Source organism: Thunnus albacares, chromosome 14 (assembly GCF_914725855.1).
Source record: "Thunnus albacares chromosome 14, fThuAlb1.1, whole genome shotgun sequence".
NCBI lineage: Eukaryota > Metazoa > Chordata > Actinopteri > Scombriformes > Scombridae > Thunnus > Thunnus albacares.
Genome location: NC_058119.1, coordinates 20,274,028 through 20,296,916, shown reverse-complemented (window position 1 = coordinate 20,296,916; position 22,889 = coordinate 20,274,028). Strand labels below are relative to the sequence as shown.

Sequence of the window (22,889 nt, the reverse complement as noted above, 5' to 3'; positions counted from 1 at the left end):
TATTTTAAAGATCGACTGGATATTTAAAAATATTTTGACTTGTTCTGGTAAAATATTATCATGTACTAGGCACCCTGCTGATAGATATATACATCTGTGGTCAAAGGCCAGAAGTGCAATTTTGGGGGGAAAAAAACAACAAAACAAAACGGAGGCGTGACAGCAAGTGTTGCTGCCATCTCATGGTTCAGTATTAGTGTTGCAACCAATCTCACATCTTAATTTACCCATTAGTAAAACATCTGTGTATCATTTTACCTTGACCACTTCTTTATTTTGACTATGTTGCAAATGTCTTAGGCAGATGTTACACACAAAGCTGATTTTTTTAATGTTTTTATTTCGCTCTGCGATTGCAGCAAATCCTGACTAATTTATTCCCAAGCTGCAAAACATGCAGAGATATTGCATCTTAGACTCAGCTGTAAAGTTTGCTTGTTAATGAAGAGATGAATGCCAGACTGCCAAGACTTGAGCTGAAAACCATCAGTCATCCAGGGCATGGCTGTATTACCTCACCACCTCTGAGTCTTGATGTGGAGTGACAGTGTCTCTCCCGGCTCAAACGATGCCAGAAATCTGTATGTTCAGTCTGTATTTTTCATACTCTTTTCTTTGTCCAAATGTTGTATAATGATGGGCTTTGGTTGTCTGATTCATTATGATCTAAGACAGGACTACTCCTAAGTGAAAAACTGAGACATATGTTCATGGATTTAACACTTTATTCTTGGTATAATGGTATTAAAGAAATAAAGACAGCAGCTGTGAGACATAATTGAAAATATAAGGCTATACGGTAGCTTATTTGGGTGAAATAAAGAAAAAGCCTAACACATACAGCAGATACTTAACAAAAACATTTCAAATGCCACCCACGAGATATTAGCAGCCCTCTGTTTCTGACTGGACACCAGCCATTACCACAAAGGTGTCCCATGTTTATGAGGACTTCTGTGCTTTGAAGGAGATGTTGTGGTGTCTGTCTACACTGTGTAATGGCCATTTCAGTGTTGATACAGTTGGGACCACTTTACCCTGCAGACTCGGGCTCTTCATAACACACTTTTCATTCATTTGACACCATCTGCGCCCCAGACCGAGCGCCAGTGTTGGTGATCTATATGCTATCTGTTTTCAACATGCTGCAGGTGTTTGAACATTCAATCTAGTGAGCACACAATGATCAAACATAGCAGTATAAAATTCCATTTTCATTGATTTTATACTTTATTATACTTTATTGAGGCCACGGGTTGTACTTATATCAAAATAATGCATTTTAAATGTAGATTTTTAAAAAATGTTCTCTTATGTTTTGATGGGGCAATCAATATACTAATACTGTGGGGAACAGAATCTCTTATTGATGATTAAAGTGACTTGAGCATGAACCAGCCAGTTCTGGGAAGCTGTACTTTAAGTTCTGAGGTGCTATGAGCTAAATGCTTATGTCAGCATGCATCTTAGTTATGTGTGTTAGCACACTTTGCTAATTAGGATAAAACACAAAGTGCAGTTGAAGCTGATGGGAATGTCATCACTTTTGCAGGTGTTTGGTCATTAACAATTCAGTGCAGACACAAATGTTTGTACCAAACTTCATGGCAATCGATCCAATGTTTGTCAATCTGGTGGTGACACTAAAGGAAAAGTCAGCGGATCACCAATATTTCACTTGATAAGTGAAAAATTTGACTTGCAGATGGCGGCACAGGGAGAACCAGGGGATCACAAATGAAAAACCAACCAAAAAATGTTTGTGTTTTCTGTGAACAGTTTTCATTGGAACAACTTTTTGGTGAATAAATAGTCAGTATGCCAGCATGTTTTGTAATTTGAGTGAACTGACCCCTTAAATCTGATTCTGTTATTCAGTTTTGGCCAATTCTAAGATTGCTGTGTAGATATTAAGAAATATTATGAATCCATCTGTCTAGGTCAACTATTTAAAGCCATGTTTAAAGAATAATGAAAGCACTTAAAGTTTCTCTCCACTCAAAATGTGTTTTATCTTCTCATTCCTACAGTTGGATGTTTGAGGTTCACTGTGCAGAATGATGTATTGCAGAGTTTGACACTAGAAGCTGTTTTCACATTTATCTGACATCAGTGGAAAGTTTCTCTGTGCTCATTGAAAATCTGATTTTAAGGGATGGGCCTACGAGCAGGATTTGTGACATTACAAATAGTTTGGAGCCAATCATGGTCCAATATTCAACTTACACAAGTGTTATGTGGAAACTTGAAGCCTCCAGTGCACAAATACTGAGAATGGACTTTACTGTGAAGTAGGAGACATCTTGTGTCCAGCAGGAAAACTTGTGAAATGAACAATATTTGCATATTCATAGATTCTACATTTTTAATGAGGGAGAAAGAGTTGATGTAATTTTAAGGATTTTATCATGATAATTGAACTTTTTGGGGAAAAACCATATCCGACACAAATTATTATTCAAAGTATTTTGTATACATCTTAAAATATGCCTGGAGGGGATCTTTAAGGTAATTACAGATCATCAGATTTGCATGAAAATCAATCTTGACTTTGTGAGATATCAATATCTGCTTCTTGTAAAACTCATTTTGTTGTCATTAAAGTGAAATCTACATACAAGAGTGTGAGAGAATAATAATAAGACTACTAATAACAAGGCTGTAAAACCTGTTAATGAGTGTATTTATTTGTCTTTATTTAACTATTCAGTTGTTTTGTTTATTTATTGTATTCATTATTTTCATTCTTTACAATTGTTTTGAAATTGTATTTGATTTTCTATTTCTTATGTGATGTTTGAGCAGGTTGCTCGTTTGATATGTCTCCCTTAAATAGGCTATTACATTTATCCTCTAATAACAGTTTATTCTCATGAAATTAGGACATTTTTCTGTCGTAAAATTACCACTTTATTGTCGTAATATTACGACTTTTCTCTCAAAATATTATGACTTTATTTTCGAAATCTCAGATTATTTCCTCTCAGTGTGGCCCTAATACTCCGTCGTGTCAAAGTACCTCTTCAGCTCATTTTAAAAACAAACAGGAGGGGCCTAGACGTATTGAATTTTACATTTATGTATGTAAAATTTAGCAAAAATAGATATATATTTAAAAATATATCTTCATTTTCCTTTTGATAATCAAAAACAGCACCGTTTCTATTTAGCACGTCTTCAACAGTTTAAATCATATGGTCCTCCACTGCCCCCTGTCGTTTATTATGGTTTCAGTTTTAAACCAATCAGAGTCACGTTTACTGACTCAGCCTCAGAGCTCGGGGGTGCTGATTGGTTGTTTCCCTTCGTGCAGCGCACTATATGGGGCTCTTTGCCAGGGAACGAGGAGGGAGGGGATATTTTAATGGCCGTCAGTCGTACTACAACATGCAAAAAGTCCGGATTATCCACTATATTTAGACTATATTAGCTACGTGTGCTTTTAGGCTGGTTTTCTTTGGTAACGAGCATTACCTTTGAGACATATTCCGACCAGAGACGTGTTCCTAGTGTTGTTTCTGCTGCGATTTACAGACTTTACCCGCTTGATTTGTGCGCGAGTGGGAGATCAGGCCTAGCCGGCTGGCTAAGAAACAAGTTGAAAGGTAACAGTGAGTACTGCGGTTCTCCTGCATTCACGACGATTTTCATACTTAAATCTCTGCGTCCTAATGCATATGTTTGATTGCTTGATCATATTTTTAAAAAAGCAAGATTCCCGACGTTTGATGAGGTCAAATATGAAATGTAAACAGGGGACTAACCTAACGTTAGCGTAGTTTAGCAGTGTCGAAGCTAACGGCTAACTTTACAGTAACTTTACAAGTAGGAGCAGGCCTAGCGACACTTAACAGACGGTAAGTTAACTGTGCTGACAGAGTATTACGTTAGGTAAACCCCAGTTTCATTAAAGTTAATCTACATCGCTTCAGCTACCTTTCGTATCGCGCATAGATGACCGATCATGTTGTGTGAAGCTGCTCTGTTTCAGCTAGCGAGCGAGCTAGCTATGCTAACTTTGTGTGCTATCAGTCAGTAGTTGACACTTAACTTATGAACTAGCGCCAAGTTAATTTACCTAACATTCAGTGTGATTGATGAAGAACATATTTTATCTCTTTTGTGTGTTAGAAAACGTGGTAGAATAATTTGTGAGTATTGTCATATTTAACGTGTTTTGCGCAGACTAACATTTGCACAGTAAACGCTTGTGTGGTACGACTGTGTTCAATCTTCTCTGCCTCTTTTCACAGGGAATATGTAACAAAAGCAACCGACATGACATCCAGATTCGGGAAAACATACAACCGTAAGGGAGGGGAGGCTAATTCGAAATTTGAAGAGGTCTTCTCCAATAAAAAGCCCACACTGACCACCAAATGGGGAGAGACCACCTACAAGGCTCAGTTGGGGGCCAAAAGGCCTCTATTAAAACAAGAAGTTACAGAGCTTCCCAAGAGGCCCAGGCTTGAGGACAGCGACAGTGAAGAAGACCCATTTGGGTTTGACAGTGATGACGAATCCAAGACTGTAACCTCTCACAGCGTGTCCCAGTTAAAAGTCAGTGAAGGGGATGTAACGAAGACGGCCGCAGTGCAGGGCAGTGGGATAACCGCTGTTAAGGCTTCTGCACAGGCTACTGCAAGCTCAACAGCCACAATCCCAAGTAAGTAATCAATACGTAAATCAGAATAATGTGTCTGTGCCTTGAAGTGCCCTGCCGTTTCATTATACCTCTCTATTTTGTTGCCAGTCTCTGGATAGCTTTTATGTAACCATGTGTAATTTTTTTCTCCATTCACAGGCAGGCAAATATCTCAACAGAATGATGTTAAAAATAGCAAGCCCTGGTTCAAAAGTACATCAGATAGCAACCAGAAACCCACGTGTGTGGCCTCTTTGTCAAATACAGCCCCCTCTGGTGATCACAATTCCTCAGGGACCCAGAGGTCCATCTTCTCCTCTACTAATATAGAGACCTCCCTTAAACAGTCCACTGATGCACCAGGTGGTAGCAGAGACTTCCAAACCTCTTCCTCTTATGATGGGCTGCCATCAGAAGAGATGAAAAGCACTGAGCTGGAGCCTCCCACAGAGCCTCCACCAGAACCAGTGGACAACATTCCCCCTTCCCCTTTTACCCTGAGGACCTCAAACACCAAGAAATACCAGCGGCCCAACCGGCTTAACAAAACATCCTCTGAACCTCATGAAAACGACAGCAACAAGCCCCCTGTAACAACGAGTGCCCAAGATAAACCCAACAGTGTCCTTTCTGCTAGTGCAAGTAATACTGCTGCCAATACTAAAACAGCAGCCAAGCCCGCAGGCAGGGGCGGTGGGAGAGTACGGGACTACACAGTTCTGCACCCTTCCTGTCTGTCGGTGTGCAACGTCACCATCCAGGACTCTATGGAGCGGAGTATGGATGAACTGGTCACCCCGGCTGCACCTCCTGACCTCGGAGAAGCAGGCCAGATGAAGAAGAAGTCAGACGCTCCTCCACCTAAACCTACCAGGTAAATTCTTTTTTTTTTATTCCTATGTCGTAATAGCATTTCTTGTAGAGAAGATTACTAAAAAGTTGTCTCCAAAATTCTTTTCAAAAATTGCAGTCATTCTGGTTTTCATAATTGTTTGGATAGGTAATATGGAGGTATGTATTGTACCTCATTGTGCGCTTATCCTTGCACAGTGTGACACTGAACAAAGCATCTTCAACTTCACTTGATCCACAATAAGGCATGAATTGTATGAAATATAGTTTACTCAGATGCTGAGGAGTAAAATGCACACTCTTTTATAGGTATAGGTTTTAATGTAGATGTCTAAATGGGGAACAATATGTCACTAAGCTTATGGTATCAGGTATGGTGTTGCTGCAGTTACATAACAGAGTCAAACTGGAAGTGCAACTGTATAAATCCTTCAAGGCTTTTATTCTAAATGCATGTGATGAAAGTCAGGGTGTTAGGTTGAAGTCTAAGTTGTTGCTTGATAGTAGTTAGAAATCAAATAAAAGCTAGTGATCTGTACACTTTTTGCTCCTTTTTTCTCAGGGATTTGTTGTAAAGAGGAAAAGGATTTGACTTGACCGAGGCTTTAATTTGACAGATGAATGTTAAGTCCTATAAAGGAGACCGCTTACCTAAACAAATCTTAGAATGGTACATCTAGATGGGTATGTTAATATCAATGTCATTGCATATAATGTCATGTCACCCACTCTGACTGAAGTGACTTGAATGACAGAAAGTAGAAAGGAATAATTTTAGATTTCAGACACTGTCTAGGTCTTCTGTATGGAGACACTGCTTTCAGTATATCTAATACATGAAATGTGCCTTCTCGGTGGGTCCATAATGGTGAAAGCAGTTACTGAAACAGCAACATTGTGTTGTTGTGTCTCTTAACTGCTGTTGGCTTTTTTTTTAATTTAGTGAGTTGTGCATAAGTTTGGATGCCTACTTAAGAATCTGCTCCGGTTTCTGCATCTTTCCCACAATCTTGGCAATGTTGATTTAAAAAAACAAAAAACAACAATGTCAACAAACATTTAAAAAAAAAATGAATCCTCTCACTGTATCTTCTTAGATTCAGACCCACCCAGACCAAGACCAAGAAGACAAAAACAGAGACAAAGCTGGAGTTCTTTGGCTTTGAGGATAAAGAGGACCAGGAAGGTGAGGAGGGTTCAGAAGTCGGCATGGCGGGCAAGAGTAACTATAAGATCAAGTACTTCGGCTTTGACGACCTGAGTGAGAGTGACAGCGACGAGGAGAGCTCTCAGGCCAAAGACAAGAAGGCCAAGAAGGCAGCCGCGGCCTTAGCTGCTCTGAGCTCCAGTGTGGACAGCCCCCATACCAGTGACTCTCAGGACAGCCAGGCCAGCAGCAACACAGGTGAGCTGGCCCTGAAGTTACTGAGATGGAAACAGATTTGATGATTGAGATTCCTGATCATATAGTTTACCGCAGAAGCTTCTAAAATGTTTTAACTTCGTAGAGGTTGGATGACCCACTGTGGCTATTGTCCAGTCACATTGACATTTTGAAGCTTGTTTCTTGCCATCAACAATCTGGTTTCTCCAACAGATGCTTTTGACTTCTCTGATGACTCCAGTCCTGGGGGCACTGAGGGGCAGAGAGGACGCTCAGGGAAGCCAAGTGATAAATCCACTGGCACTGGACTCAAAAAGATCTTCAGTGGACCCAAAAAGGTGTTTACACTATGCTAGAAATTCACTGTGTGTTCGTCTGCCTGTTTTCACTTCATTTTGTCTTGTTTCTTTCGTGTAACTGCCTGTTAAACTGCTTGTTTTGCAACTCCACAAACTGTAAAACAGCATAGACGGGAATCTCTTGACCTATTCAGATTGATGTAGGTTAAACAGAATTCTGCGATCAATGTGAATGGATCAAGGTTCATTATGTAACCCGCCTCCATGATCTTCCTCCCCGACCAGGGTTAAACTCAGGTCTGACACTACTTGGCCTTGAACTCGCATCTCTTTTTAATGTTATAGATGTTTAAATGACACTTGCGTAACAGAATACTTAGCTTGTCTAAAAATAGATAATAGGAGAGAAGAGCAATGGAAGAAAAAGGCAGCAAGTGGTCTATAAGGAAGTTAAAGTTTGGTTTTCATTTTGTGCTGTTGTAATTCTGTGATGTATGTTGGAATTACAGTTGCAGTCTCTGAATGGTGATGCCTTGGCATTAACTTGTGACAGCAGTATCACATGAGTACGTTAAATGTGTGTTGACTAGCATATGCCTTAAGCACTCTTCCAGTATGAAAGAGGTTTGAACGTTACCTGACCCCCCTGGTCAGGTTCATATTGTCAGAATTGCTCAGCTTCAATTTGTTGTGTTTCGTGTAATGTTCACTGTTTATCTGCGTTATGTTTTGCAGTGGCTTTGGGTTATTTGTGGCCCGTCTTCCTAATTCTGTGTGTTTACCGTTTCTACATCATCAACACAGCCCCGTACATTGTCTTCATATTATATAATTGAGTCGGAACAATGTGTCATTTTCAGGAAATGTTTTGCACTGCTTGCGGACTGTTGTGCTCCACAGCGAGGCTGCTGTTGTCTCAGTCTATCATCATGATAGCATTATACAATATTTATGTGTTCAGTCTCGCTAATAGACAACAATAGTTTAAGCTCTGTGCTTGAAACGTTTATTGAGATCAACATGGACGTCCAGTTTTTCTATATAGTCTTTTCACCTGTGGGATTGTTTTTGCTGCTTTGAGTTAATCAATATTTCACAGTTGCACGTCATTAAATGAATATATGTGAAACACTGAAGTTTGATCTGGTTTTAGGATCCATCTCTGTTTTGCTAACTTTCTAATTCTTAATTTTTTTGCTTTGTTCTAGTCTCCCGCTAAAGCTGTGTACAACGCTCGCCACTGGAACCAACCTGAGCCTGAAGAGATGCCTGTGCCTCCCCTTTCTCAATCCCAAACTGCTCCGGTAAGATATCACCCTCCTGATGGTTCGCGGTGTTATGTGTGTGTGTGTGTGGCTTTGTTTTGTTATTTAGAACACTAATCATGGGGCAGCTTGTCAGGAACGGGGACTAAAATGGCCGACTATGAATTTGTGATGTTTTAAAGTTTTTCATTTGAAATGTATGCATTTATTTTGCACACAAAGCAGGGCCACCATATTACAGAGTATATTATGGGAAGTGAATGCTAATTACCAGTACTATTTGTTACACCATTCCCCATTCACTACTGTCCACAATCCAGGATATTGTTTATTGGTCTCTTAGTAGTCAACAGGTCTGTTTTTAATTGCTCTAATTAGTCTCTTTCTATTCACATGGAGATGTTTTCCCTGACAAGTGGACCTGCGTTTACTAAATTCTGTGCGTAATTTCCCCAGTCTAGCAACTGGGATTTAAAAGTTGTTGTTAACTTTGCACTACCTCATCTGACATCTGTTAACAACACTTATTAAAGACTTGTGTGCTTAACAGACTATTCAGCCGTGGTAAATCTTGCGGACATGTCATTAAACAGATTTTGTTGCTTTGGTATGAGCCCCGTTTCTCTGCCTTTTTTTTCCTCAGGCCATTTTATCGAGCAGCAGCAGCAAGGACAGCAACTCCCATAAAGATGATGGCCTGTTCAAAGCCCCTCCACCGCCGCCCAAAGTCATTAAGTCAGAGACCATCCCCACGCGACCCAACCAAGATATTGTCACGGCTCTCAAATGCAGGAAGGAGCACAAGGAGGTGAGTTCGGAGCACACTGAGATGTTGTATTTTCAGACATGCATTAATATCCCTACTGCTGGGCAACAGGAAAAGAGGAGGCACTCCGTCTTTTGCAGCTAAAAGCTTATTTATGTTCAGTTCTCTCTACATTTGTTTGCATGCTGTTTTTAATAAATCTATCTTTTTTATACTCAGCCAAGCTGCTTTTACCCATTTAATCTAAGTTATACAATAAAGGGATAGCATCCATTTGAATCATGTTGTCAAGCTTACCACTGTTTATTTGAACCCCAGTACGGGTTGGAGGTAGCAGTGCGGACCGTTGCTGTTAATTTAAACTCCCCTACAGCTGGTGTCATTTACAGATGGGCCCCCTGGCCTCAGATCAGGCTTTCAGCTACAGATCCCCTGAGGTAAATTGGCTTCAGCTAAGCTTACACTACACAAACTCAGGTCCTCCTTCCTGGTGCACGCTGAATGCACACACAGCATGGCTGTTGATACCAGTAAACATACCAGTCAACCGCTGATCAGGCCCCACCTCCACATGCTGAGCTATTATTGATGAGAGGTATTAGCACAGTCAGCTATTGCTGCTAATGGAACCAATGTAGGGGATTTAACAATGAGAGCATTTCTCTCGCTGTGTTTGTGTGTATATATATGTATATGTGTGTGTGTGTGTGTGTGTTTGAGTTGATTGTGTCTCTGGACAGATGCAGTGCTTCCCAATTAGCTGTAATTAACCCCATTCCCCCTTCCACCAGCTGTACACGGTGGTGCAGCATGTGAAGCACTTCAATGACGTGGTGGAGTTCGGAGAGAATCAAGAGTTCACAGATGACTTTGAGTACCTAGAGACAGGGTTGAAGAGCAGCCAGCCACTCAACACAAGATGCCTTAGGTAAGTGGAATAAAACACTTAGCGCTGCCTTCTTAGCGATGTTCTACAGAGGAGCACTAAAATGCTTTAAGCCTGCTCTGACATAGATTTTTTTTTTTTCTCCTGATGGCAGGTTGATGGTACTGATTTGTGTGAGTGCCAAGTACCTGACTAAATTGATTTGAATGGTACAAGCACCTGTCACTTAACATTTGTTCATGTCACCTAGTATTAGCCTATTAATAAAGCAATTAGAGGAACAGCTGCTTTGGTTGATCAAACCTTTTAAAAAAATGTGCATCAATCCTGAATTATATAACAAAACAATAATAATTATGCTATCAGAAAGCAGCACAAGGTAGTTATACAAAATTAATGTATTTAAAGAGACCACAATGAATTTCTTTTTTGTTGTATTGTTAATTCAAAGTTCACTTGTTTTGACTACAACAAAACTGATAAGCCCTATACAGGCGCTGTGTACCCATATTTTTTCCTTCCTTTCTGCTCTCTGTTTATCCGTATCACTTTTCTTTCTATCATCTTTGGTGGTAATGTGCCGAGATAAAGTGTGTTTTTCTGTAGTCTGATAATGCATGCAGCCATTCTGCTGTGAAAATGGAATCCACTCAGGGAAGGCAATGTTGGCTTCAGTGTTTGATCAGAAAAAAACTGTAGGGAATCCAGCCTCCTTTAGGATGTTTTTTCTTCAGACAAAACAGAGAGGGGAAAAAGAGCGTGAAAAGAACATGTTACTGATGGGAATCACAAATGGTGATGCAGATTTGGAAGTAGTCTGTGCTACATTTATCATAGTTTTTTTTTTTTTTAGCAGAAGACTGATTGCTATTGGATCCGACGTTTGTGTAATCCTTCATTTTTCTGCTTCCCTGCTACAGTATAATCAGCCTGGCCACGCGGTGTGCCATGCCCAGTTTCAGGATGCACCTGCGAGCCAGAGGGAAAGTGGCGCAGGTCTTCAAAATGCTCAGTGATGCTCCGCAACACCCGGTCAGTAGATCTCTTTCCTGTCATCTGCTTCTCCAATCTCCACTTGACTAAAACACCAATGCCGTTATTTTACAAACTAATCCCTGATATGTTAAAATATATCAATACGTTTTTGTTTTCTATTATCTTTACAACTTTACAAAGACATAAGTCATCTGTTCAAATACACAGAGCAGCTTTATAGGCACTCAAACACTACATATAATCAGGAGAGTGATGTTCGTTTGAATGTCTTGATCAAAGACACCTCTGCAATATTTGCTGAGGAAGATGTTTAATTTCTAACCGCCTGCAGTTATTTAAAAATTATAATTTATTTTAATTTCTTATATTCCAGTCAAAGCCTTGAGGTTTTAAGTACAGTTTTAGTCATCATTTAAGTTAACTGTTCTTGGTGTGTAGTATTTCAAGTGAAAACTTTCTTTGGTTGTGCATTCAGATACTGTTCCCGATACATATCTTCCTAATAAGTGTCAAACTTGGGAAAAAGTGTTTAGTAACCACGGACACATTTCTGTCGTTCTGTCAGAACCTTGCTCTGTGCACGGCCGCCCTGATGTACATCCTGAGCCGGGATCGTCTTAACATGGATCTGGACAGGGCCTGTCTGGAGCTCATGATCAAGCTGCTGGAGCTGGACCAGGACTACTCGGGTCACCAGGATCAGCTCACCGCTAAGGAAGTGGCAAAGGTCAAGGAGAAGATCAGGAAGCTGTGTGAGACTGTGCACAACAAGCACCTTGACTTGGAAAACATCACGGTGGGTTGTCCTTAAATAATAAAATACAAAAACCTAAAAACCTCTGGATATATTTTACTGCAAATAAGGAACCACATTCTCTGAGTCAGACCTTGGTATTTATTTTTGGTCAAATATTTTTAGTAAAATATCAATCTAATCTGGCTTTACTGCACCACACTCCTTTTTAACTCACATTTGTGGAAAACCTATTGTGTTATCTTAAAAACTGGTTGCATGTAGATACACTTCTTGGGATTTAGGAAAATCCCAGTTGTGGGTGTAGAGGTTACTGTGAAGTTGACGTTGAGAACTGTTCACATGAAGATTATTCTGTTGAACTGTACTCATCTTTTTAGAGAGAGAGACTCATATTATCGATCCAAGAAAGGCATTAACTTCTTTGTATGCCCTTGTTATGTCGAAGTGATGTTTCTATCCATATTTGGTGCTTTATAATCTGTATCAGCCATCTGAGATAGATAGGAGAGGTCAATTATACTTTGGGAGTAGATAATATGCAGATTGTATGATAAATGCAGGGATTGAGGGCAGTATTATGAAATAATTATCAAAAATGTGCTCATGTCCTCATTACGCTGTCAGATTTCCCAAAGGGGGAAAACAGAATTTGACAGATCCTGTTAGGATATTGCAGATTTTTTTTTTATGTTTGTTTATGTTTTGTAGACGGGCCACCTCGCTATGGAGACATTGCTCTCTCTAACCTCCAAAAGAGCCGGGGATTGGTTCAAAGAAGAACTTCGGCTCCTGGGAGGTTTGGACCATATTGTAGACAAAGGTAGGTGTATGGGAGGGTGTTGTGCTCATGTTTAAGTACAAAGGTGGGTGGTTTGTTTTCTGTAGTTGTGTTTATGCGCAAAAATGTTCTTTTCCAAGGTCAGGTTTTCACAGCTGTTGACTTTCATGTAGCTGTCAGGATGTGTAACAGTTGTGCACTTTATGTCTTGTGTTGCCAAAGTTAAAGAGTGTGTGCAGAACCTGAGCCAAGAGGATGACAAGGAGAACCTTGTAGCGTCTTTATGGGGCGCCGAGAGATGTCTAAGAGTGCTTGAAAGTGTAAGTACTTCTCTTGTCAAGTTGCTTTTTCCTCTCTTACCAAATTCATGCATGAGTGACCCTCAAAGGCGAGAGTAATTGAGTACAGAGAACTGTTGGATGCTTACTTTTATTGTTATCTTATGAAAGGCGCTTCTTCTTTTTTTCTTCAAAATTGGATGTCACTGATCGACGATCCCTCTTAAAATGTCATTGATCAAAAGTCTGAAGCAAACATAAATGTCTCCCTCACTTTCTGTTTCTTGACTCCTTTTGGAGCCTTTTCGCTGTACTTTACCCTTTTTATTGATTTTATTTCTCTTTCATCTTCTGCCAACAGGTGACAGTGCAGAACCCAGAAAACCAGGGTTACTTGATTGCCTACAAAGACTCACAACTCATCGTCTCCTCTGCCAGGTGAGCACCAGATACAGCTCGGAGCTATTATTGACCAGACATGGACACACACTGAGGCACTGACTGTTATAACTAGGGATGCAGCGATTAACCGATTTCACTATTAACTACTCTTTAAAATGTAACGTTTTTTTAACTGTAAAGGCTCAGCTATACAGAGTGTTTCTGTTCTCACTCTCAAAAAAAGGGATATTGGTACGTTATTTTTCCAGAACAACGGTTGTACTGTAAGGAAAATTAAACAAAACTAGACAGTTATGTTAAAAAAAATGGCGTGTACTTTGACGTGCAAGCCAAAAACTGCAGACTGGCTGTTCTCATGTTTATTTCTGCTCTGTTTGATCTATCTATATTGAGTAAGAAATGTCCAAAGTTTATCGTTGTTATCAACATACATTTTATTGCAATCCCGTATCGAGATCGTTTTATGAGCAGCCCTACGCTCAAGTGAAGGTAATAAACTAAGTAATAACTAACTAAGTAAAAAAAAAAAAATTACTTTAGTGGGCAGTTACTTAATGAAACATTGAGCTGGTAGGCAATTAAATATAAACGTGTCACTTACAATCAACAAAGTAGTGGTGAGTTAAGAGGTGCAACAAAGCAGGAAAAAGGAGCCTCGCACCATTTATAAATTAACGCTCACCAAACGGCATGTAGTCCCCTCAAGGGCTTCAGTGAGACCATTTACATCCTGTTGCTTCCTCCCAACTTAACACTAGGATCTTCTAGCACTACACCATGAGATCTAATTAATTGCATTTCAGTGATTAATAGCACCTGCATAAGAGATGTTCTCAATTTTTTTTTCTTTCATTTTTCCTAAAACAGCAAAACAAAACAAAAATAGAAGGAAGAAATTTACTCAGATGTAAAATTAGATTAATTTCTAAAATAAAATGAATAAAAAATGGGGGCATGGATCAGAATTGATAATAATAAAACAGTTTATTACCTACATGAGTAATATTTTCCCTTAGGGGATCAATAAAATTCATCTCAATCTATAATGAGCAACTGTTAAAACAAAAGCCAACAAAGAAATGCTTTGGGGAAAAAATACAATAAAACCTCTAATTAAAAATGCTCATGTGATTTTAGCCATCTGCAGTGTTGAGAACTGGTATTGAATTGCTACCAATTCCTCACTGGTCAGTACCAAAATATTCATAAGCCCCTGGACAAACAGTGCTGCTATCACTATTTATAACATTAATTCATTCTAACCTAGCTGGTGTTTTCAGATTCCTAGCTGCCGGCTAAGTGTCTTTAACCTCTGATAATACTTGGATTAATATCACATGTATTTATGGACATACAGTAGCAGTGAGAGCCGTGTCATAAAGTCAATCTTTTTCATTTCTCTTTCACTTCGCTCTTTGCTTCCTCTCATCAATGTTTTTCTGACTTTTCCCCCAGAGCTTTGCGGTACTGTGAAGATATGATCCAGAGGTACAGCAGGGCCCTGAACAACAGCTCCCTGTCATCGTCAGGTGCAGCGCTGCCTCACTGTAGCTTCAGTAACGTGGGAAAGGCAGTGGAGGACTGCATGAGGGCTGTCATAGGAGTGCTGCTCAACCTTACTCATGACAACGGTATTATCATGTGCAATTTCTGACATCCAGCCAAACCTAAGAGTTTTTTTTTCAAGTTTTCCTGACAGTATAAATGAAATAAGGGCACGGCTCACATTTGGGGCATAGTGATAATAATACTGCCCATATATACTTACAGATTACATGGTGAAATGTATTATTAAGGAGCTTAGCAGGGAGTTATGAGCAAAGTTTAATAATGGTGTAACTTTTGTCTGCAGAGTGGGGAAGCACAAAGACAGGTGAGCAGGAACAGCTAATAGTAACAGCTCTGAATTGCGTCCTTCGGGTCCCACGCTACATCCCCCAAGAGCAGCGCTTTGACGTGCGAGTACTGGTGAGGCGATCTTAAACAAAACAACACCAAAAAACTGTCAAAGACCAACCGGTGTCCTTCCCTGTGTGTCTTATTTGTGTATTCTGTTCTGTCTACCAGGGCTTGGGTCTACTAATTAACCTTGTGGAGTACAGCTCCAGAAATCGCCACTGTCTGGTGGACATGGAGTACTATGTCGACAACACCTGTCTGGAAGACAGCCTGATGCAGCCTGCTGACCCAACACAATCGGACACAGCAACACAGTCAGCATCGCCAAGCACAGCTGAGACTCAGGGAGATGGGGCGGATAAACCCAAGACCTTCGGTGCTTTGGCTGCCCTGGTGAAGGTAGGAGTTGTGCCAAGACTCATTAATAAACATTTTAGCAGTCATTGTATTTTTTTTTTTTTTTTTTTTTTTCTCTTGGCTGGAGTTTTTTCGTGATTTCTTTTTAAGTAGGAATGTGAGCAGAAACTGTTATGAGGAGAAATCAGTGTGTTGCATGAACAGATGAACCAATGTGTGACATGTTTTTTGTCACACAGTTTAGACATCCCTCCAAATGATGAATATAAATGACACTATAATACTGTCATCATTTCAGATTTCCCTGTAAGCCGTGTAGGAATAGCACGATACTTTGAAATTAATATTATGTACTCATAAATTATAGGGGCACCACCTCCTTTGATTAATTAATTCCATAATTATTAACTAATAAGTAAGGAATTAATTAGGAGGAAACATAATTAAATTAATCAGTCTTGTATCTAAAAGTCATGAAGTCTGAAAATATTAAGGAACAGACAGATAACTTGGCAACAAATCAAGATATTTGTTGCTGAGGGATATTGATGAATGGGGGAAGACTAAGCTCATGTACAACTAAAATGGATGCATGAATGAATGGATAAATTAAATTAACAAGTTATTGTCGACAGAATGAATGAATTAATCAATGAATGTTATCAAAAACATTGAGGGGCCAAGACTCTAACTACAGCCAGCGAAATTGAATTTTTTTTGAATAGCTTTTGCATCAACTCTGAGACAGAAGCATTGTAGATGGTTTTTACTACGGTTTCTGTGAGGATGAAGGCTCGATGATGGCCAAACTCCCAGAAAGCACCAAGCAAAGAGAAGCAGACTTGGTGATCCTCGGGTTGGCAGAGTGACAGCCAGATGAGATCCGCTGCAGCAGGTTCAGTGAAGCACTTTGGTTCCCCGGAGGATGAATCCAGTCTCAGACTAGCTGAGGCCGTGTGGTGGACACACACACCAGAGAGGTGTCTCAGTCTGCAGAGTTGGAACCATGGAGCTCTAAACTAATCAGAAGAGTCGTTGGAAAAGATGTTTAACTACACGATAAAAATAATAGATTCAGATGGCAACTGGCAAGCGATGTTTAATGGTACAACCAGGCTTTGGCTTGTGGTTTAGGCATTTTTACAGTCTTTTTTTCTTAACTGAGTCTCTTTCTGGGGCTTTCAGCTCTCAGCCATAGAAAAAAAGGACAACGCCCAAATTGCATGGACGGCTATCATGGCTGATAAGGCCAAAGAGAAAACGGAAGAAGCAGCAACAGTCTGCAAGCCAAAAGGGCAGAAGAAGAGCAACTGCTGCCTGATAAAGAGTTGTAAAAGTTTTTTATTGTGTAGGAGGCGTGTTTTTGATAGAAAGAGGATGCTTGGCACTCTTTTGAGGGACTGCATTGATTACTAATTCATTTCTTTGTGTGGAGAGAAAATTCTATCCCTGTAGAATATTTGAAGACGATAACGCGCTTGCAAATTGAATACTCACTCATTCTGTCGTCGGTGTCGACACATCATGAGAAACACTTTGAAAATGTAATATTGATTAACCAAATACAATACAGGATAAAATCAATAAACTTTAATTTCCTAATCAATAATTAAACCTATTAAGAAAGCATTATCCCAGCAAGCGAACCGTAGCTAAATGATACTTTTCCTCCTGTGGCTGGTGGAGGAAGGCGAAGATTTTAGTTGTGTGTGTGTGTTTTTGCTCCTGCATCTACACAGACTGTTTAGCCAAAAGGAATCATGTTCTCTTATATTCCTGGGTTTGTCCCCCTACAGATGTACCTTTCAGTCTTTTTTTAAGTAAATGCACAAATGTGAAGATCCATACTTTTGACTGTGCGTGCACATTTGAACACCAAGTAAGCAAGTGTAAATCAATGCACACTCATTTGTAGATTTAAATAGATTTAAATTTCAAATTGAAAATGCCATCTTGTTAATGTTTTGCTTAATTATTGATATTACTTAAACAAACTCCTCGCCCAACTGACTCATTAGCACAAAGTTTCCAGAAAGCCTGAAATGAACCTTTGAGAATAAATTGGTAATTAACTCTAAAAATTATTTTGCACTGTCAAGACTTAAAGGCTTGTTTCAGAGTATTTTGCATCACCCAGTTGGTCTCTGACTCCGCTATGAAGAAGTACCTTGGCTCTCGAGCTCAACAGCTATTACTTTTATTGCAATTGAAATATTAAAAATCTTCTGTGCTACTTGGCTCCAGTTAAGTTTGTGTTTTTTGGAGTTCAAATCTGTTTCTCTCTACATCCTAGCTCTTCCTGGAGAGAGAGCGTGCCGCCATCCTGGCCGAGGCTAAGACAGACGACCTCATCAGCGAGGCGCCCAAGCCGGCACTGGACCAAAGCGGAGAGTGGCAGGAGACGTCAGGAGAGATCCAGTGGGTGGCAGCCGAACCCAACGACAGCCAAACTGAGAAGAACGAGAGCGAGAAGAAAGAGGAGGAGGATGAAGAATTGGACCTAAATAAAGGTAGGCATTTGTGTGTTTTGATGTTGTGTTTGTGTGCATTTTTTTAGTCTTAACTTACAAGGATTGGAGCGAGAACAACTTGAGGCAGCAGGATGAGGTTTCTTGTGTCCCTTCATGTTTTGGTTCCACAAAACTGTAGCACAGCACTGATTACAAATCCTTTAAACAGAGTATAAACTCACTAGAGCTGAAACAATTAGTCGTTTAACAGAAAGTTAATCTGTAACTATTTTGATTATTAGTTAATTGTCATTTTTCAAGCAAAATTGACCTGATGTTACCTAGTTCCTGCTTCTCAACTCGACATTTTTCACCATTTTCTGACCTTCATCCAAATAATTACTGTACTTTAAGGTCATGTGGTCATAATCACAATTCAGAAGTGTTTACTTTTTTTGCTATTTTTGCTCTAATGTGGCCACCAGTTAGCACAGTAACACAATCAAGAGTGTTTAGACCTGTTTAGGTAGCTGAGCAGTGAATTACAGCTACACACAAAGCTACTCTCATAAGGGTTTTTTTTCCAGGCAAAATTTCCTACCATGAAACGTCTCTTCTAAAAGAAGCAGTGTATGTATCTGTAACTGTCAATCTTTTTTTCTTTCTCCCTTATGTTCGCTGTAGCTCTGCAGCATGCAGGCAAGCATATGGAGGACAGCATTGTTGCCTCCTACACCGCTCTGCTGCTGGGCTGCCTCTGCCAGGGCAGCCAGGTGAGAATATAAGACACCCACATTCAGACATATACTGCACATAATATGAGTGGTGATTTTTTATTTCTTTCTCCTACTCAAAAGACATTTATGTCATGGTTCGCTCACTTCTCTGCCTGTTTCAGATAAATGTGACTACTGTGAGGGAACACCTACCTAAAGGGGATTTCTCCATCATGACAGAAATGCTGAAGAAGTTCTTGAGTTTCATGAACCTCACCGTGAGTATGACTGGAAAGACGCACCTTCTGTCAGCCATGTTGCATAAAAACCCACAGACATACAGAAACAAGCTGTATAACTTTCTTGTGATAAAATACTAAGAATACTGACACCAGAGGTATTTTTAAACCCCCTTAAAATGTTGATACTATCCGAGTTTAGGACAAATTTGTATTAAAGTTACACAAAAGGCATCTGATCTGAATCCATTTAACAAAAGCACATTTTTGTGTTGTGTTATGGCCTTAATCAAATAATCATTTTTAAGGACTAGTGATTCTGTACAACACATTTCCTGCATTAGTTTCAAATGCAATTGCAGTTTTTACAGTCTAAAACAACCCTGCACCTCCATTCAGCTCTTTTCTGATGAAATACTAGAATTCGGATGAAAAGGGAAGATTTATTTCATTAACAAAAAGATCAATAATGTCTGAAATTGCTGTAAAGACCAATATATAAAAAGGCTCTCTTGATTGTCGCTCATCTGAATAGCTTCTGAGCAGCTCTGAAATCAATTGCACCGCCTCAAGGGGCACTTAGCTTCCATATAATACTGTGGCAGTAATGTGCCATTATACATACAAAATGTGATCAATAAATTGTTATCAATTAACCATGATTCTTGTGTATCTCAGCAGCATAATTCCAGTAGCGATATGAATTTAAAAATGATTCACGCATGAATATTAAACCCGAACAGTCAGTCATGCAACAGATGTGCTTTTTGCAGCAGCTTTGAATGTGACTCATCCCGTCTCAACTGAAGACTGTAACCATCTGTCTCCTAAATCGCCTTTTCAAGTGAGCCTCAAGACCTCACAAGTACAGTAGTACACGTACGCACTCTCACACTTTTTTGTTTTTCTGTCTCTTTACACAGTGTGCAATGGGCACCACAGGACAGAAGTCCATCTCGCGGGTCATCGACTACCTGGAGCACTGTTAACAGTCAGCTAGACCCCAAACTCTCACTCTGACTGCACATTAAAGGGATCCCAGGCTAATCTGGTGACCCCCCCACCCAACAGGAGCCACAAGGGGTCATTGGAGCCTCAGCAGCATTCCCTTGACTTCACCTGATGATCACCATGTGCTGTGATCGCTCTGGATTTTCACAGATAAAGGCGCACACACACACACACACACGCACACACATACACACACACAAATATAAAAGTTTCTCTCCCTCTATGGAGCACAGCCTGAACCAAAGCCCTGCTAGCTGACAGACACACAGATTCCTTCAGTTCCACTCGACTAGCGACATATTCAGAGTCAGATAAACTCTGGAGGTTCAAGTTTCATCCTCAGGTAACTGGGAATCAGGCAGAGGGCAAGGCTAAATCCTCAAGTTTCCAAATACTCTGTGGAATGTCAAATGTGAAGATGGACTCAACCGCGGACCTCTTCTTGAAACGTGAAAAGGTTTAACAGCAGCAGGCCACTGAAGGCGGGAGTCTCGTGTCCACTGTCGGGTCTCGATTCCTGGTCGCTTAGCTGGAGTGTGAACCTCTGAGTCAAATTTCATGGATCTTTACATTTTAATCTCTTGCTCGTCCACGTCAAAAGCCAAGGGTGAAAAAAATCATCAATTAGCATGAAAAAACAATCACTTTCATGGATGTCAGAATGATGTCTCTATATGTAAACTTGTGTGGAATGATTTTGAATGCATACATCCATTTACCTACGTGTTTGCAGTTGGCTTGAATGTTAAGGGAAAGAGTATTTTTAAGGTTTGATTTTTATGTTCTCATTGTGCCCATTAATTTTTGTAAACTGTGCGAGTTAGCAAGTCACGTAGGCGTTCTCTCTGATATGTTTTTAGATTTTTCTTCTTTTCCCTTTTTTGAGGGCATTTTTTTTTTGTCCTCCAAATTATAAATTACTTTTAAAGAAACCAGGACTAAGCGACATGCCAACTTTAATAGAATGTCCTTCATTTGACTGATAATGGCACTTGGAAATGATATGCTGTTATGAAATTTGGATTTCCTCCCTCCTCCTCTCCCCCTCCCCGCCATTATCAATTTGGACACATTTTAGTATGTAAGGCTTATTTAAATTTTAATCAATTCAACAATATGTAATTACATTATGCATCAAACTCACAGGTATAACAGATGTGATGAATTACTCTAAAAAAAATTGATTGCTGTGCTTCCTTTTTTTGAATTTTTAATCAAATTAATTTTTTAACATATTTAATTTAATGCTTCCTCCTACTTTGTAAATGCAAAGTCTTTTACCTAGTGAGATGATCATGTTTCGTTAAAGTATACCCCATGTGACACAGCTCAGTGGCTGGACATAGTACATGTATGTGACAGATTTTGCTGAATTATGGTTTCGGCTTAAACCCGCGCAAAATGTCATTAAAAAATGTTTGCATTTATTAAAATAGGAAATGTTAAGTTTTATGCTCCATGTTAATCGACGTGGGTGTTTTCCTGATGGTTTCATGTTTCTGTATGTCCAGCCACCTGTAGCGTCATATTTTTACTCATTGTATCATGATGTGTCTGCGTCGGACAACATGCATTAAGCTCCCATTTTATTTATTCTTTTGTGGTGTCATTTTACCCGTAAACGATACACCTGAACCTTCTAAACCTTTGAAGTCTTGTACTGCTCACATGTACGATCACTGATTGAATGACAGCCATACCTGTATAAGCAGATTAGTTTTATCTGGTTTGTAGGGCTGCGGTGAACATAACTGCAACTGTGTTTACTGTTAATTACTTTGCAAAATTCTGGTCTGAATGAAATTTTAGATTGTAAATACTCCTGTACATACTGGTTAATGGACATTTAAAAAAATGCTTAGACTACTTTTTTCCCTGAAGCTGATATTTTTATTTTATACAATATTTCTGAGTTGTCATTTGGAAAAACAAAAATCGCAGGAAGAGAAAAAATAATTGTTTGTACCCGTTTCAATGACATTATCTTTGGTTACATGTAAATAGTTGTATCTCAAAAAGAAAAAAAAAAAGTTGCTACTTTCAGTACATGCCCTATGTGTTTTCTTCCTTGAATTGTTTGAACAACAGGAATGCAGCCTTTCGTTTCCAGGCTTTTAAATTGAACATTTTTATGCATTTGGAGCCATGGGAGGTGAACACTTTACTAAACAGAGGTGATGTTTAGTTTCCTTTTGGTATTCATGCGTAAAGCAGCCGCTGAATGCATAACTTTGTATTCTAGGTTGTCTCGCTGCCTGTAACCCTACAAGGCTATAAGTGAAAGTGTATGTGAGATATCTGTCCGTGTGTGTGTGTGTGTGTGTGTGTGTGTGTGTGTGTAGGCCAGCAGTTCTCAAACTTTTTCACATCAAGTACCTGACAAAAATTAGACCACAGATCCCAATATGATAAGATGTTTGATTACAGAAAGTGTATGAAACCCATGATCAAAATAGTCACACATTCTGTCACTGTGTTACTTATGGATGGAATTATAGTGAAAATAAACTATTCCCCTTTTTACTGGGGCTCCCTGGACCCCACTTTGAAAACCACTGGTGTAGTCTATACACCCTGGTTTCTTTTTCATCCCTGACAAACTGGCTTGGATGGAGTGAGAGTCCAAAGCATGGTCGGTATACTTAACAGCACTCAGCAGTGACAGTCTGTGGACACGGCCCCTCAGCTTGACTGACTGCTGCATAATGGAAACAAAAGATTCTTGTTGCAGTTGCTAGCCGAGAGTCAAACTTACAAATAGCTGTGGGAGCCTGGGGAACGCAGAGAAATGCCATCTGACAAGTCTGATTCCATGCAGGCGACAGCTGTGTCAACCGTGATACAACAAGCTGGGCGACAAATGCAAGCTTCAAATCTGAAACGTCGGGGATTGATAAGGCGGCGTAGGT

General features: G+C 39.8%; 1 protein-coding gene across 2 annotated transcripts; it reads left to right on the top strand.

Annotated features, from left to right (window-relative positions):
- Window positions 1-3,313: 3,313 nt before the first annotated feature.
- On the top strand, window positions 3,314-22,023 carry wapla (WAPL cohesin release factor a). 2 transcript variants are annotated; one of them, XM_044372722.1, is made up of 20 exons: window positions 3,314-3,605; window positions 4,254-4,666; window positions 4,805-5,519; window positions 6,595-6,902; window positions 7,095-7,219; window positions 8,389-8,484; window positions 9,089-9,253; window positions 10,003-10,139; window positions 11,018-11,129; window positions 11,659-11,889; window positions 12,559-12,670; window positions 12,851-12,948; window positions 13,268-13,344; window positions 14,764-14,939; window positions 15,161-15,276; window positions 15,376-15,606; window positions 17,858-18,074; window positions 18,699-18,787; window positions 18,913-19,008; window positions 19,893-22,023. In XM_044372722.1, the coding sequence occupies exons 2-20, from the start codon at window positions 4,279-4,281 to the stop codon at window positions 19,956-19,958; spliced, it is 3,555 nt and encodes a 1,184-aa protein (XP_044228657.1). In that variant the 5' UTR covers window positions 3,314-3,605; window positions 4,254-4,278; the 3' UTR covers window positions 19,959-22,023. The 2 variants fall into 2 exon arrangements, with proteins under 2 accessions (XP_044228657.1, XP_044228656.1); XM_044372721.1 differs by lacking the exon at window positions 3,314-3,605 and adding an exon at window positions 3,623-3,857.
- The last annotated feature ends 866 nt before the right edge of the window (window positions 22,024-22,889 follow it).